This window comes from Acomys minous (assembly GCF_964271855.1).
Source record: "Acomys minous genome assembly, chromosome: 12".
NCBI classification, from domain to species: domain Eukaryota; kingdom Metazoa; phylum Chordata; class Mammalia; order Rodentia; family Muridae; genus Acomys; species Acomys minous.
In genome coordinates, this window is record NC_140493.1 from 38,957,130 (window position 1) to 38,974,034 (window position 16,905).

General features: G+C 48.5%; 1 protein-coding gene and 1 long non-coding RNA gene across 5 annotated transcripts in view; one reads left to right on the forward strand and one right to left on the reverse strand.

Annotated features, from left to right (window-relative positions):
• Positions 1-16,905, forward strand: part of ZHX2 (zinc fingers and homeoboxes 2) — a 148,242-nt gene that overhangs the window by 118,124 nt on the left and 13,213 nt on the right. For 2 of the 4 annotated variants that reach the window (XM_084750997.1, XM_084750998.1), the window contains exon 3: positions 13,800-16,562. In XM_084750997.1, the coding sequence (XP_084607123.1) occupies positions 14,034-16,559 (2,526 nt within the window). In that variant the 5' untranslated portion in view covers positions 13,800-14,033 and the 3' untranslated portion in view covers positions 16,560-16,562. Of the gene's footprint in view, positions 1-5,756; positions 6,562-7,154; positions 7,267-13,799; positions 16,563-16,905 lie in introns of those variants that run through there. The other 2 variants (XM_084750999.1, XM_084751000.1) reach the window with 2 other exon arrangements.
• On the reverse strand, positions 1,952-4,973 carry LOC311579948. The gene is made up of 4 exons (XR_014773301.1): positions 4,828-4,973; positions 2,593-2,816; positions 2,160-2,329; positions 1,952-2,019 (listed from the first exon to the last, which is right to left on the reverse strand). It is a non-coding gene; the product is annotated as an uncharacterized lncRNA (long non-coding RNA).

The window sequence follows — 16,905 nt, forward strand, 5'->3', positions numbered from 1 at the left end:
GACAGAGGGAGGGATGAAGAAAAAAATACTATCGTTAAATGTGGCTTCTTCACCTTGGATCCCAAGAACTGTGACCCAAATTCTCTGCACCACTGGCCTGCCATCAAAATCTCTTTTCTTTAGAAATAGTAATTTTGAAAAAAAAAAGTTTTTTAAATCATGAAAGGAAACAATGGCATATTCTCTCCCTGTAATCCAGCAAGATGTGAGGATGGCTTGACCTCACATGGAACCATCTGGAAGGTTGTAAACAAATAACAGAGCACAGGAGGGAATATTCCAAGTGACTTTGTGTTGTCATCCTAGTGACAGAGATCTTGGGGTCCCTGAACAACAAGGAAGTGGGGCAATGGTTTTACTGAGGGTAAGCACAGAGCTGCCCTAAGGCTAGCACACTTCCTGGTTGTCTCGCTAACAAGTTGATGGCGTGTTTCCTATGTGCCAGATTACGTCCCAAGCTTCGTCTCAACCAAGCACATTATTTGCCTTCCAAAGCAATCTCCTGAGTGTTTATTTCTTGTTCCCCCTAGCGAAGCAGATGAGTAAACCAGGTTACCCTTTTGTCTCTGAACTGTTCTTTTGCTCTAACAAGTTCGCTGTCATGCTTTCCTGACATCTCTCTGGTGACTGTGACACAGTGACAGAAGATCTGTCTGTCCCCTGTGTGTGTGTGCTCTCCTCAGTCCGGGCCCTTGGCCGTTCCTGTCTTCTCTCTCAGGCAGGATCTGGCTTCAATCTCTGCTCCAGTTCAGCAGGCAGGCGGGCTCAGCACTGTGTCTCCTGCGCAAGTGGAAGGCACTAGCCTTCCTGATTGCTTGCTGCCTGTGCAAACCAAAAGCTACCAGCAGAGAATGGGTGTGAAGAATCTCTGAGGTGAATCATGGCAGAAGTCCACTTCAGACTCCCTCTGGGGCCTTGTGTGGGGGAGGGGGGAGAGGTTCTAGGATTTTCTGCTATGCACAGCAGGGTCCTGGGCCTTATGCAAATGGAGATGCGTGCATATGCTCTGTGACCTATAAAGCTGGAGAGGCCTGAGGGACACTTTTTGTCAGCATCATTACTATTGCTGGTGCAGAGGGACGAGGGCCAGGGGGCCCAAAGGAACAGGAGATTTTCCACAGGGGAGCATTGGCTCTCAAAAAAAAAAACTGCTCAGAGATACACAAAGAACTACGCAAGAGTGGGCTGCTGCGGGTACAACTCCAAGCTCAAATGCAAAGCGTGCCTTTCTCAAGCACTTCCACACTGGCCAGGCAGGGGAAGAATTCTGATGAAGGTGACCGAACAAAGGGCTTTCCCCTTCCGCTTTCTGTTGAACCCAAGCATTTGCTGAATGCTCTCGTAAGTGTGGGAATAGAGAGGATGCAGAACGCTCAGATGGGAGAGCAAGCACACGCTCTTCATCCCAGGTGCAATCGCAGACACCCGCCTGCTTGCCAGCCCGGTAGCTGGGTTTGGTTGGGTTGGCCCGGGTCAATCTTTCAGTAAGCTGCCAGAGGCCACCTACCCAAAGCTTCTTGGCCTGTGTACCTTTGTGTGTGGCCTGGAACACTTCAGAATCTCTGATCTCCTCATTCAGAATGAGCTCTGAATCAAGTAAGAGACCCTGCCTCATAAAAAAAATAAATAAATAAGTGGAAAACAGGTGTGGTGGTGCACACCTTTAATCCCAGGACTTGGGAGGCAGAGGCAGGTGGATCTTTGTGAGTTTGAGGCTAGCCTGGTTTACAGAGTGAGGTCCAGGACAGCCAGGACTGTTATGCAGAGAGACCCTGCATCATCAGCATCAGCATCATCAGCAGCATCATCATAATAAAATTTTTCAGCTTAAAAAAAGTAAATGGCTCCTGAGGAATGACATGCAAGGCTGACCTCTGGCCTCCACACACATGCAAAAAGAAAAGTTTTTAAATTAAAAAAAATGGCAGTTGAAAACAGAATAAAAAAAGGGAGGGAAGGTGTGGGCAGGAGGTGGCAGCACCTTGGTACCCAGTATTTCATTTGTTCCTCTCCAACGTCCTGAAAAATAAGAGAAGTTTTTCAGATGAGCTTAGATGCAGTTCAGTTTCTCACAGCCTCCAGGCAGTCCCTTCACTTCCCAGGGCAGCCATCTAAAACAGGGTTACAGCCCTGGGGGAGGGGGAGGTCCAGCTATATACCCACTCATCCACTTCTTGTTAAAGCCTCAGGGTTCCTGTCCCAGCTCCTGAGAAACCTCAGTAAGACATAAGCCCAGTCCTGAATTCCAAGCTTCTGATGTTACCGGTCTGGAGGTGTGTTCTGAGCACCAATGCGTCTCAGGTGGTATTTCTAATTCTCCAAGATCTTTCTGGAGAAACAATGGATGGGGAAGAATGGGGTCTAAGTCAGAGGCCAAGATAGATGAGGCAGAAGATCCAGAGGAGAGGTGATGGCAGCATGGAGACCAGCAGGCATGGGGAAAGAGATGGGAATGGATCGTGAAGCTGGCGTAGACACTGAGGGAACAGGACAAATTGGGGCACATCTCCATGAAAACTGTCTTCCTAAGTAAGGAACAGAGGCACCCACTATCCTTACTGAGGCGGTGTGTGTAGACTGAAAGTGACAGACCTTGGCCCCGTGGCTCTGGTCAAGCAAGGTTGGGGATGCTAGCTCTTTGCTCAATCCTATGAAGCTATGGCTGTGTCATCATGGCTGATGGGAGCCTGGCCTCTGCTCTTCTCTGCCCAGAGGCTGGAGAAGGTGCCTTTCTCGGGTGTGCACACACAGGGCTGCAAGGTCATCACAGGCTGTATTGGCCAGGCCTTGGGTTTGGCATTCCATTGGGTTCATTTCTGTGGACACAGAAGAATGTCCCCATAAGTGGCCCAAAACACTTCTGGGGGTTGGAAGTGGAAGATCACAAGCCCCCAGACTCACATCAAAGTGAGGCTTCTGAGGGCCAGGAGGAAATCCTTCCTGCCTCTTCCGTCTATTTGTGACCACCTTGCATCCCTTAGCTTGTGACACCAGTCTCAAACCATGGGTCAGTTTGCTCCCACGGTCACTCCTTCCTTTTCCTCTTCCTTATCCCCCACTCTGCTTCACTCACTGTTACTGTGCCTCCCTCTGACCTTCTCAGAAGGTCTCTTGTGACCCCATATGGGAGCCCACCTAGTTAGTCCAGGATGGCCCATCCAGCGTGAGAGCCTTAGTCACATTGTTCCACGGTTTAGAACCTAGATATCTTTGGGGGGCATTTTTCAGCCTTTCACCCCTCTGGGTCTTTGGCAAAGGAATATGAAAACTCAGCTTGTGGATACAGTTAAAATCTGCATCGGTTTTGTGTGCGTGCGTGCGTGCGTGCGTGCGTGCGTGTGTGTGTGTGTGTGTGTGTGTGTCCGCGCTCGAGCGCGTGCGGGCACGTTGCTATTGAATGAATGGCTTTGTGGAGGACATTCGATCCAAGAATAAGTGTAAACTCTCAGCCTTGATCCTGAGTCTTTGAGATGAAGGGGGAGATGAAAGGGTTCAGGAGAAAGCTGTGGGTTTAGGAATGCCGAGGATGAGCTGGGGGGGGGGGGCGGTGCGGAACGGTTGGGAGGGAGGGCGGGATCTGACAGACAGAGTCTAACAGCTGCTGAAAAGCCCTGTCTCACCCTGACACGTGCCTGGGGAGCAGAGAACGCACACTGCTCTCTGGCTCCAAGAAGATGAAGTGTGTGCAGATCCCCCACAAGGAGGGAAATGAAAAGGTTACACCAGGATTGTCAATATAGCAAAATCCCAGGAGCATCTCAGCCTCTCTAAATGTTTTGATAGCGGGATTTGATGAGCTGTAAATCAGAGCAGGCCCATCTTAAACATTTGATAGTGCCTTATTTATTTATGTACGTGACACATAAAACTAGAATTGATTCCCGCTTCTTTCAGTCGCAGAGAGATTTTTTTTTCCTCCTGCTTTAGAAACACATCACTCCTCTCCTGGCCCTGCAGATAGAGGTGTCTTGAACACAGTGGTGACTGTTAGGATATGCTTCCTGCACAGAACACTTTGCCTTGGGGGGAAAAACGATCAGGAATTAGCTGCTTCAAAATATGACTTCATCTTTGTTGGGGGTTTTATTTTCCAAATAAGATTATTGCTCAGAAAAAAAAATGGAAGAGTAAAGGTGTCCACTGTAGTACAGTGGCAGACATACAACAAGATGGTTTCCTTTGGACGCAGAATCAAAAGCCACTTTGACCTGTCCCTAGGTGTTCGGGTTGATGTTGCCTTCGTCATTCCTTCCAGCAGACATAACAGACTGCATTTGCTTCATCCGGTATCACTGCCAACTGCAGGGCATCTTGAGTACCTAGTGTTCTGATGCGGATGCTTACATGCAGGACTGTGAGTCTCCGTCTTCCGTGTAGCAGCCCCCCCCCCCTTAGGGCAGGAATGTTGGGTCTCATCCCTGAGTGTCTGAAACAGACTGTGACATGGTGTGTGTGACAATGAACATGGGACTGAGAGGAGTGAATGAGCTGTGAGCTCTTTTCCAAAGTGTGTGAGTGTGTGTGCGTGTGTATGCGTGTGTGCGTGTGTGTGTGTGTGTATGTCCCATACACATGCACTTGTAGAGATCAAGGGTCAATGCCTGGTATCTCTCTTGGTCTATCTCTACCTTATTTTTTGAGAATCTGGGACTCATTAATTGGCTAGGTTGGATAGCCAGTGAACCCCAGAGACCTGTTGTCCCTGTCTCCCCAGAGCTGGGATTACAGGCCTATCCTGTCGTGTGGGTGCAGGGGATCCCAGCTCAGGGCCTCATGTGTCATAGCAAGCACTTTACTGGCCAAGCCATCTCCATAGTCCCAGGTTACTGCTTTAAGATGAGTTTTAGGAGCCCAGCTCAACCAAACCAACTCGCTTCCCATGGGCCTTGCTGCAGCCATGACGTTTCACCCTGTCACCCAACACCCAGCATTCCGCCTTCTATTCTTTTGTGAGGTCATTATGGCACTATTTCCCTGTTCCTGGGTCCTCCCAGCTGCCCATCATTCCCCTCAAGACTACTGCATTCCACCCTAGTGTCATCTCAGGGAGGTCAGGCTGCTTCTAGGCTCCGCTGCCTTAAGGTACATCCCATTTTCACAGGACAGAGTTGGCCTTTGTCCAACCAGAAGATGCTGAGGGATGACCTGTTGCCATAGCCTTCAACATGACAGCTGCTTAGGAATGCAGGTTCCTAGACCATGCTCCCAAATGCTTAGGATTGTCAAGTTTGGGCTAGGTCTCAAGAACTGGTGGTTTTTCAAAAACAAAAACAAAAAAAGCCCCAGGTGCTAAGTGATGGTGTAACAGCCATTTTTACTGACCTACCCATAAAATTCAACTTTAAACTTAAGAAAGACTGGAAGAAAGTCAGAAAAGTTAGGCATGAACTCAGGGTCACCTTTGGCCTATTGAAAGCAATTCCTGTCATGCAGATGAGAGATATAGTAATAAAGAGAACTGATAGCAAACAGATGAATGAGTTGGAAACTGGACCTTAGAGCCACGGATGTCTGCTCCAAATTCCACCCACCCCACACCAGCACTGTGTCCCCCAAGACACCTATTGGCCAGAAACCCTTGTGATAGATGGTAACGTTGTGACCTTAAAACACAAAAGAGCAACATCTGCTCCTTCAGGAATGATGTAGCTTTGATGAACTGTCTGTAGCCCAAGCTGCTAACAGCTCTGTCTGAAAACCCAGCAAAGCTAAAAGCATCCTTCTCGGTGCTGATGTCTTAGGGAGATGCCCCTTGTCAAAGCTCCCAGACAGCCCTGTTACTTCCTTTGACAGCCTCAATGCAAAGCCCTGAAGTGAGAGGTGGCTCCTATGAAGGTCCTCAGGTATGATTTCCTTCAGCTTTCCCTGTCCTCAGCACACACACCGGACACAAGTGGCTTTTGCACAGAACCTGGCTGAGTCCCCCATACTGCCAAGAGGAGCCTCCAGCACGGATTTCTCACTTCCTCGTGGACCTTCCTGGACATGACCCTCAAGTTGACATGCAGACTTCATGTCAGCCACATAGAGCACAGTCTCCAATGATGATCTGGGGCTTTGGCCACATTTTTTTTTTCCTTCTTTAGGAACCTCAGACCACAAATGGACCTCAGACCACAAAACCCAGGAAATCTCATCACCTTGACGCACAGTGAAGCTCACCTCAGCAGCAGCAGCAGCAGCAGAACCAGGAAACCCGATAATAAATCCAGTATTGTGGGTCTGCTCCAGGTTTACTGGCCATAATCCGCCCATTGGAAGATGCCCACACAGTTTGTAAATAAAGCCTGTATCCTCGCTTCACACTCTGCAGCATCGGCTGTGCTCTTCAATCTCTCTGAGCCTTCCAGCCCACGTAATGTTTTTGGAGAAATGAAACTCGGTCTTTGGCATATACTAGTCCTGTAACGAATGTCTACTGACCTTGCTGGGGAAATGAGTATGGAAGAACCCAGCCATGCCTGCGTCAGGAAAGCAAGACTGAACGGGAGGAAAGTTCTAGATGAAAAAGTGAAGCCTTCTCAGGCACTATTGAAAGAAGCATAGAAGCTGTGGAGAAAGGTACCTCGCGGCCAAGTGGACGCTGGCTGTTTATTGTAACTTTGTTAAGGGGACGGATCGATCTCAGAGGTCATTGATGATGCCTCTCTTCCTGCCACTCCTGCCCGCAAGGTTGACTCTGAGAACCTTCTGCCTCCTGGGCCCTGCCTGACAGGCTGGGACCCTCCATTGCCTACAGAATCCACCCTCTTTAGTGTCGCTGTCTAGCCCGCAAGCCTGCTTCCGCCCTCACAGCTTGTCCCTACTATGCCCCAAATGCACCTTTACCTTTCTAATTCTGCTTATCAGCCAGGGAGAATTGCGCTTCTCAGTTTGGAAGAGCTGTCCCTTCCCTTTCCCGCACCCTCCCACTTTTGAAGCCCTGCTCACCAGGGAAGGCTGTGTGGTGCCCTGCCAAGAGCCCTGGGGATGGCTAGCATCTGATCAAACCCCAGCTCTGCCAAGAAGCGTCTATGTTTTCCTAGTCAAGACCCCCTGGCTGGGCGTGGTGGCGCACGCCTTTTATCCCAGCACTGGGGAGGCAGAGGCAGGCTGGTCTACAAAGCGAGTCCAGGACAGCCACGGCTAACACAGAGAAACCCTGTCTCGAAAAACCAAAAAAGAAAAAAAAAAAAAGACTCCCTGGTCTTGGGAATTGGTCTTTCATTGGCAGTTGGAGTTAATCGTAGCTACTTTGCAGCGTCCTTATAAACAATCACCCAGAAGGTATGGAGACTCCGTTTAGCAGTATTGTTAACATTGTATGTACATCTTTAAAAGGATAAGGTCGCCCTAGTGAAGCCTTTGTCTGTACTTATGCCACCCTGCCTCACAAAATGAAGTAGGAACAAGCTTCATGATTCCAAAATTCTTTCTTCGCTTGTCATCTTCTCATGGAGGAAGTCCCTGTCTGCGTCAAGCCATCCGGTACCCACCCCTTCCGGCTCCCTTCTTGTTCCGTATGCTCAGCTCTGCTCACTGAGAACCTCAGTACCTGAAACCACGCCTGCCACTGACAGGTGCCTGGTCAGTCTGTCACCAGCATTCACAAGTCAGTTCTGTGCCAATCGAAAGGCTACCAGATGGCAGGGCCTGGCTCCAATGATATGGGATAAGCTGTGATCAAACCCCTAGGTTCTAATAGCCTGCTTCTGAGAGTGTGGAGAAACTCCTGATAAGATAAAGGTGATTACTGTTAAGTTAGGTTATTAGGGTGGTGTGCCCTAAAACCCAGTGTGGTGGTGCCTTTCTATAAAGGGTAGTTTACCCTGTCAACAACACACGTCTCTCCTCTCTTCTCCTCTCCTCTCTAAACTTCTCTTCCCTTCCCCTCCTCTACTCCCAACGCCCCCCCCCCTACACACACACACAGAGGCAAGGACAGGTCACTGTTCTTTGGAAATGAAGCATCATCACTGCGCTGAGGATATGTCTGTGCCCAGTTCAGGCCCTGAGGGAAGCAAGACCCACACCTCATAGCTGATCTAGCAGAATGCCTGCCACCCACTCCAGATGGGACTCTATGTCTCAACATGTATTTTATCCCATTCATTTCTATTTTTATACAATGTTTTTATTTTTGTGTATGCATGTGAGCCTGTGTGAGTCTATGTGTACCACATGCATGCCTGGAGCCCACAGGGCATAAAGGATGTTGGATTCCCTGGAACTGGAGTTTACAGGTGTTTGCGAGCCACCATGAGGGTGCTGGAAACTGGACCTGGGTCCTCGGAAACACAGTCAGCACTCTTAATTTCTGGGCCACCCCTCCGGCTTCCTGTTCTGTCTATTCTCCCGGCTTCCATTCAGTTCTTGCCAGCTTTGACCAGTGCATCTCGGGCTGTGCTCTGAACACTTTAGCTCCTGTGACAGTGATTAGCCAGGCTGCGTCATGATGACAATCCCAACCCGGGCCACAGCTCACACGTTCAGACAGATACCCCCCAAGCGCTTGGCTGTACAAACCTCCAGACCCGATATGCCAGGATGATGCTTCCAAAGGCAGCGTTTCTCCTAGCTCTTCCAGTGAGACCCCAGAAATGAATGCCCCGGAGGCTCCACATATCAAGACCCATCTCTGGTCTTATTCTTTTCCTCCCTTCTGATCCACTCTGGCTTCCGTGCTTGCTTGCTGACTAAGTTCTGAAAGCTGGTGCATGTTCTGAGCCAGTCTTGGAACCCAAAGAAGCTTAATGCCTATTTCATTACAATCTGCCTTATCTCTCAGGCCCACTGAGCAGACTGGAATCACTCTGACACTTTCCGTAGAAAAAGTCCTTTCTCTGCTGCACCCACATGTCTCTGTTGTCCATAAATGAATTCTCCTTTCGCTCCTTCTCTTTGGAAAATTAGCATTCCGATGCTCCACGCCATTGGTGAGCCACATGCTACTGCATCAACAGTGCCCATGAAGAATGTTGGCTTTTCCTTCCAATGTTCTCCCACTTACACAGCCCAACACCCACACACTACATGCATGCAGGCAGTAACATGCACATCCATACACACACTGTCGAACATTCCTGGGAGCTTTTACCATACCTCACACCACTCTATATGAGCCACAGTCTCCACAAAAGGTTTTTGCCATTCTTCCCATTGGGTTATCAGAGTCACTAAGGTCAAAGCCTGACCCTGCCAGCCCTAACAAGCTAGGACCAGCCACCTGTCCTCAGTAGGCCCACTCAGGAGACAATAGTGAAAATCAGAGAAAGGAGATTTATTACATGTGAACACACTGGAAAGAAAAACAAATAGAAAGGCCAAGTGACAACACCCTACTGTGCCCAAATTTACCTGCAGAGAGCATCAACGTGAGGTCTGGGTATTTTTTAAGTAATGTATTTCTTTTATTTTATGTATTTAGTATTTTGCCTGCATGCATGTCTGTGAGAGGATGTCAGAGCCCCTGGAACTGGGCTACAGACAGTTGTGAGCTGCCATGGAGGCGCTAGGGAATTGAACCCCGGTCCTTTGAAAGAACAGCCCATGCTCTCAACCACTGAGCCATCTCTCCATTCCCTAAGGTCCACAGTATGCATGGCTAATCAGTCCTGGTCAAGATATGGGTCCTGCACACCTGCCCGCCATTGTCCCATTTGGCTTCTGCCTTCCCAGCTATCCCTCAAGTTGTCACACTTTGTGGAAGCTCTTCGTAGAAGACATGCCCCGCCTGGAACATGGCCTCAGCCTTTCCGTTCCCTCACATTGTACTAGAAAAAAGTTCCAAGCCTTTAACTCTTAGCACTCAAAAGGCAGAGGCAAGTGGATCTCTATGAGTTCGAGGCCAAGCTGGTCTACAGAGTGAGTTCCAGGGCAACTAGGGCTACATAGAGAAACCCTAAATCAAAAAAACAAAACAAAACAAAAAGCAAAAACAAAAAATGAAATAAAAGAGGAAAAAAAGAAAAATCCTATTCCTTAGGATCCATTGTCTCAACAGTCTAGTAGCCAAAGAAGTGACTGGAGTTGGGTCTTATGTGTCCGAACAAAGAATAGGAACAGAGACGCATGGACAGTAGAAACAGCGACGGTTTATTGAGGAACAGAAAGCACACCTGGGCCTAGAAGCAGGGCCAGAGAGCTGGAGACGATGGTTACAAGTTCAACGTGGTGCTCAATCCCCACCCCAAGACTGGGGTAAGCCTCTGTGGGCTGTTCACATAGCACCTGCCTTTCCCCGAATTTCAGTATCCTTTACATGTAGCGCCGACAGGGAGAGGTTTGCAGTCTTCTGCCAACTGGTTTCTTTCATGCCAGTGTTGATGCCCACTCTCCCACTGCAGAGAGACACAGGGTAGCGCTTAAGAACATCTTGACCTCTTCCAGGACAACTGGTTCTCGTGCTGCCCGTTAGACTGTCTCCAGTAGTGGAAGTGCCCTATTGTGCGGAACATGATAACTACTCCGCATGCTGCTCCTGAGCCCCCTCGTTCCCATTAAGTTAAAAGACACATATGTGGCTGGTGGCTCCCATGTTGAACAGCACAGACCCAGAGCAATAGACAGGCAATAAATAAGTGAGTAGCCATGCCCTTAACCACAGAAAAGACCGATACAATGCGAGTTATTGGAAAGTGCATTGAAGAAAACAAAGAAGAGTGAAGAGACAGTCGTTGGGGAGATGGACCCTTACAAAGAAATGACAGTCAGGAATGCCTCTCTGGGTGTGGACTGTTCTGACAGAGGCCCTGTGATGGAAGGGACACTCCCGGTAGAACAGCTGGAATGTGCCTACAAAGCAGAAAGGGTATGGGGTCACAACATGCCCAAGCTTGCAGGCTGTTACAAAAGAGCGGTGTCCACTGTTAATGTGAAACCAGAGAAGCTACAAAGAGCACCGAGGACCAACTCTGATCTTAAGGCATCCCTCTGTTGCTCTGGAGAGGCAGCAGGGCCTTACGGGTGGCTGCGGTTGGAGTCCAGGCTTGACATAATGGTGGCTCAGCTAAACAGCGCCTCTAAACACTAACATTGACAGGACAGCTGGTGACACGGCTGTGTGGAGACAGTCAAAAAATTCAAGGCCCAGCAGTTAGTTCGCTAGAGTTCTGATGACCAGACCTTCTAATAAGCAAATTGTGCCTGTGGCTCAAATTAATATGTTTAATGCAGTTCCAATTTGGAAAAAAAAACTAATAGGATTGTATTTTTGCAGTTGATTATGATTTATGAGAATAATTAAAATAACCAAGAAAGGGTTCTGAACAAAAAAAAAAGAAAGAAAGAAAGAAAAGAGGAACAAGGCAGAACCACTTGCTCTTCTAGATATTAGCATGTACACCAGATATTTAAAAATAAGTTAACAATAAACCCCAGTAGCTAGACCAGATGTACAGACAGGGCAACTGGGAGCAAGCTGTAGTAAACGTAAATGTAGTGTATAGTGAAGGTGGTTTCTTACACCCTAGTGAGAAAGGGTTATCTAACACACACTGCTGAGATAACGGGGACTGCTCAAGGAAAAACGGGTGTACTCAGCTTGAGTGTGTTATATGTAACTCAATATAAATTAAGTACCAGTGACTTAAATGTAAAGCAAAAAGCCATTAAGTTAGCAGGACATGGTAGTGCAACACCTCTGACGCCAGCACTTAGGAAGCTAGGGCAGGGAGACTGCTGGGAACGTGAAGCAGGCCTGAGGAGTGACTGAAAAGCAAACAAACAAACAAAATTAAGCCAAAAAGGCTCTAAAGAAACCATAGAGCCATTATTAGGAGTCCATATGATTTAAGTAAATGATCTACATGTAAAAAGAAAAATGTGGATTAATATACCTCAGCTTAAAAAAAAAGACAACAGAATTTCCAAATATGAAATCATAATGAAAAAAAGCCACGAGAGGAAAAAATGATAAATTTCCTATCTAAAATTTAAGGTTTCTACATGTTAGACAGATAAAAATATTTCAAAAACAGCTAAAAGGTAGGCTTTTACAGTTTGCAACAGGTGTAATAAAGCACTTTTTAAGTTTTTATGTATTTATTACATATACATTATTCTGCCTGCATGTGTGCCTGCATATCAGAGGAGGGCACCAGATCCCATTATAGATGATTGTGAGCCACCATGTGGTTGCTGGGGATTGAACTCAGGACCTCTGGAAGAGGTCTTAACCTCTGAGCCATCTCTCCAGCCCCATAAAGCACTTTTACAGATTAGTAATAAAAATCAACCATTGCGCACCACAATATGAAAGTGACAGAAAAAGAGAATTCACAGAAGAGAGAATGTGACCCGGCCAGGAAGCCCTTGGAGATAATCCAGCTTCGGTAGCAATCCAATGCACAGACCTAAGTCAGGGAGACGGGTGGTTTGGTGGGTAAACCACCTGCTGGGCTCAGATTCCCCCAGAACCCACGTAAGGCCACTCGCAGCAGTCCATGTCTATGATCTCGGCACTCCAGTGGTGGCAGTGGGAGGCAGAGACAGGAGAATCCTCAGAAGTTCTGAACCAGCTAGCCTGTGAGCAACTAAAGACCTTGTGTCAAGCAAGCAGAAGGCAAAGAGGGCTGACTTCCTAATTTTGTCCTTCACTGCACACATACACTGGCAACTGCACACCTACACATACACACACACACACACACACACACACACACACACACACACACACACACACACACACTCCTTATCAAATTGGCAAATCCCTTTGGTACTAGAGCTTCATGTAAGCTGAGTTGGTAGTCAGAGCCTCTCAGGCACTGCCAGAGGAAAGGCCAGCTGAGGTGAAAATGTGGTCACGTGAGTGAAAAAAAAATTTTTTTCCAAGCCTGTGTCCAAAGGCAGTTTATTACCACCCGAAATGAGCCAACTGTGATGGCACATGTCTGCAATCCCAGCATTCAGGAGGCGGAGGCAAGAGAATCAAGCCGTCATGGCCATCCTAGGCTACATAGAGAGAGCAAGGCCAGCCTCGACTATATGAGAGACCCTGTCACAGACATACAAACCAGTCACGCACGTCATTGTACTGGGATACTACGCTGCCCCTTGAAAAGGAAATGGAGCACAGTTTGGGGGAGACAAGGAAAGTACAGCAGCTTGCATTGGTGGTTTATCTACGTCACACTCCTTTACATTCCCTACACTTTCCATACTTGTGCTTTTATGACAAGAAGCGACGTGTCCAGATCTATTTTTGTTGTTGGTTTTCTGTTTGGGTTTTGATTGTTGTTGTTGTTGGTGGTGGTGGTGGTGGTGGTGGTGGTGGTTTGTTTTTTTTTTTTTTTTAAACACAATCTCACTATATAATGCAGCTTAGCCTTAAACTCAAACCCATGATCTTAATGCCTCAGCCATCTGAGTGCATAGATTACAGGCGTGTATCAACACACCAGGCTCTCTCACCTACTTTCTAATGCTATGGAAACCCATTTGCAGGCCCCAGGTAGGTGTCTTGCTTCTGATGTCCCATAAATAAAAAGCAACTTGCAACACCTTGCCTGTCCTGTGCACCCCGTTCTGCACTTCTGAAGATCCTGGTATCTTTGTTCTCTTTCTGCAACTTTGTGTCTCTGAACGTGGAGACCCCAGCCTTATTTGCTGGCTGTGGTTCCACTTTCTTCCTGGAGAAAAGAAGAGAGCATCACCTTTCATGTTTCTAACCCTCCACCCTCCCACCATCAGTGCTTACATGTGTGTTTGATTTGGTGCCAGTTGGAGCGGGTCATGGGAACGAGTCTTAAAAAAAAAAAAAAGGCTGGTTTCTTTTGCATTGTGAAGAGTCACTGAGTCTGGCTTTGTTCTTGTCCCCACAGATATGAAGCTGCCTGGTGTGCTCAGAGATTGCTACAGTTACGATTTCCTGGGCTGAAATCGTTCTGCACACTCACAGAAGAAGATCTCAGCATTCAAGGGAAGCCAAAGGCATTGGAGAGGGAATAAAGCCAAAAGCTAAGAATCTTACTGTCCCTGTCCCTACCCACTCCAAAAAAAAAAAAAAAAAAAAAAAAAAAAGAAGAAGAAGAAGCCATTGCTCACAGGCAGGCAGCATGGCAAGCAAACGGAAATCCACAACCCCGTGCATGGTTCGGATATCACAAGTACCCGAACAAGGCGTGCTGGAGGAAGCAGACAGGGCCAAAGACAAAGGAGCGATGGGCATGCCACAGTCGGATGTGACCAAGGACAGCTGGGCAGCAGAACCTGAGAACTCGTCCAAAGAAACTGAGGTGGTAGAGCTGAAGCCGACGGGGGAAAGCCAGTCCAAAAAGCTCCAGGGTGGTTACGAGTGCAAATATTGCCCTTATTCCACACAGAATCTGAATGAGTTCACGGAACATGTGGACACACAGCATCCCAATGTGATCCTCAACCCCCTCTACGTGTGTGCCGAATGTAACTTCACAACCAAAAAATACGACTCGCTGTCTGACCACAACTCCAAGTTCCATCCCGGGGAGACCAGCTTCAAGCTAAAATTGATCAAGCGCAACAATCAAACGGTTCTGGAACAGTCCATCGAAGCCACCAACCATGTTGTGTCCATCGCGGCCAGTGCTCCTGGAAGTGGTGACAATGACCCTGGGGCCTCAGTGAGTAAAACCCCTGTGATGAAGACAGGAAAGGCGAAGGCAGATACCAAGAAAGGGCCCAAGAAGCCTGATGAGGCTGTTCCCGAAAACCACATGGAAGGGACTGCCTGCCTGGTGACAGACACAGCTGAGATCCTGTCCAGACTTGGAGGTGTGGAGCTCCTTCAAGATTCACTGGGACACGTCATGCCTTCTGTACAGCTGCCACCAAATATCAACCTTGTCCCTAAGGTTCCCGTCCCGTTAAATACTACCAAATACAACTCTGCCTTGGACACAAATGCCACCATGATCAACTCCTTCAACAAGTTCCCTTACCCAACCCAGGCTGAGCTCTCCTGGCTGACAGCTGCCTCTAAACACCCGGAGGAGCACATCAGAATCTGGTTTGCCACCCAGCGCTTAAAGCATGGCATCAGCTGGTCCCCAGAGGAGGTGGAAGAGGCCCGAAAGAAGATGTTTAATGGCACTATTCAGTCAGTACCCCCGACTATCACTGTGGTTCCTGCTCAGCTGGCCTCCACCAAAATGTCACAGCCCATCCTTCAGACGGCCCTACCATGTCAGATCCTTGGCCAGCCCAGCCTGGTGCTGACTCAAGTAACAAGTGGGTCAACAACTGTCTCTTGCTCTCCCATCACACTTGCTGTGGCCGGAGTGACCAACCATGGCCAGAAGAGACCTTTGGTGACTCCTCAAGCTGCCCCTGAGCCGAAGCGTCCACACATCACCCAGGTGCAAGAGCCTCCACCTAAGGTGGTCAATACCCCGCTCACCCCGGCTAGCGACCGCAAAAAGACCAAGTTGCAGATTGCGCACCTCAAGGCAAGCTTCTTACAGAGCCAGTTCCCTGACGATGCTGAGGTCTACCGGCTCATCGAGGTGACAGGCCTTGCCAGGAGCGAAATCAAGAAGTGGTTCAGTGACCATCGGTACCGGTGTCAGAGGGGCATTGTCCACATCACCAGCGAATCCCTTGCCAAAGACCAGATGGCCATCACTGGCACCCGACACGGCCGCACCTACCACATATATCCAGATTTTGCCCCCCAGAAGTTCAAAGAGAAAAGCCAGGGACAGTTGAAAACCCTCGAAGACAGCTTTCTGAAAAGCTCTTTTCCCTCCCAGGCGGAAGTAGAGCGGCTGAGGGTAGAGACCAAGCTGAGCAGGAGGGAAATCGACTCCTGGTTCTCAGAGAGGCGGAAACTTCGAGACAGCATGGAGCAGGCTGTCTTGGATTCCATGGGGCCTGGCAAAAAAGGCTCAGATGTGGTAGCCCCCAATGGTGCTCTATCTCGACTTGACCAGCTCGCCGGTGCCCAGTTAGCCGGCTCTCTGCCCAGCTCTTCATCAGCAATTATACAAAATCAAGAACAGGTCCACCTGCTCAGGAGCACTTTTGCGAGAACCCAGTGGCCCACTCCTCAAGAGTACGACCAGTTAGCTGCCAAGACTGGCCTGGTCCGAACTGAGATTGTGCGCTGGTTCAAGGAGAACAGATGCTTACTAAAAACGGGAACCCTGGGTTGGCTAGAGCAGTACCAACGGCATCACCTGCCGGATGATCACGGCCACGACCCTGTATCGAGAAAAGCGGCAAAACTAGTTGCTGAGAGCCCAAAGAATGGAAGTGAGGTGGCTCAACAGTACGCCAAGGACCCCAAAGCACTCTGCGGGGAGGACTCCGAGAAGCTGCTCCCCAGGGTGAAAGTGGCTGGTGAGCAAGCCAAGGACTGTTTGGCAGGCAAGCCCTCAGAGGCCACCTCAGACAGATCAGAGGGCAGCAGCCGAGATGGCCAGGGCATCGAGGAAAACGAGGAGTCCGGCATCGTGGACTTTGTAGAGGTGACAGTGGGAGAGGAGGATGCCATCTCGGAGAAGTGGGGTAGCTGGAGTCAGAGAGTAGCAGAAGCCACAGCAGCGGAGCGGGAGCGCGCAGACTCAGACTCCGACAGCACCCCTGCGGAGGCGGGCCATGCCTAACAGGTAATTCTACTCCAGACATGGGCGCGTACACATTTCCCATTTTATTGGCAGGGTTAATACAAATGGTGGATTCTGAGATGTTGGCAAAGATGATATACTTTTTTTAATTGATGTATTAATTGTCTCTATATAGTGACACAAATCATCAATATCGATCAGATAGGTTTTTGGCATTGTATGTTCAAGTATTCCTTATCAAAACCACCAAGGAACAAACAAAGCATTTCAGATGTCAGGTTTGGGGTTTTTTGGTTGTTTTTGTTTTTTGTTTTTGTTTTTGTTTTTGTTTTTGTTTTCAGAATTTGTAATATTTGCACATATAAAGGGGTATCTGGGGCTGGGA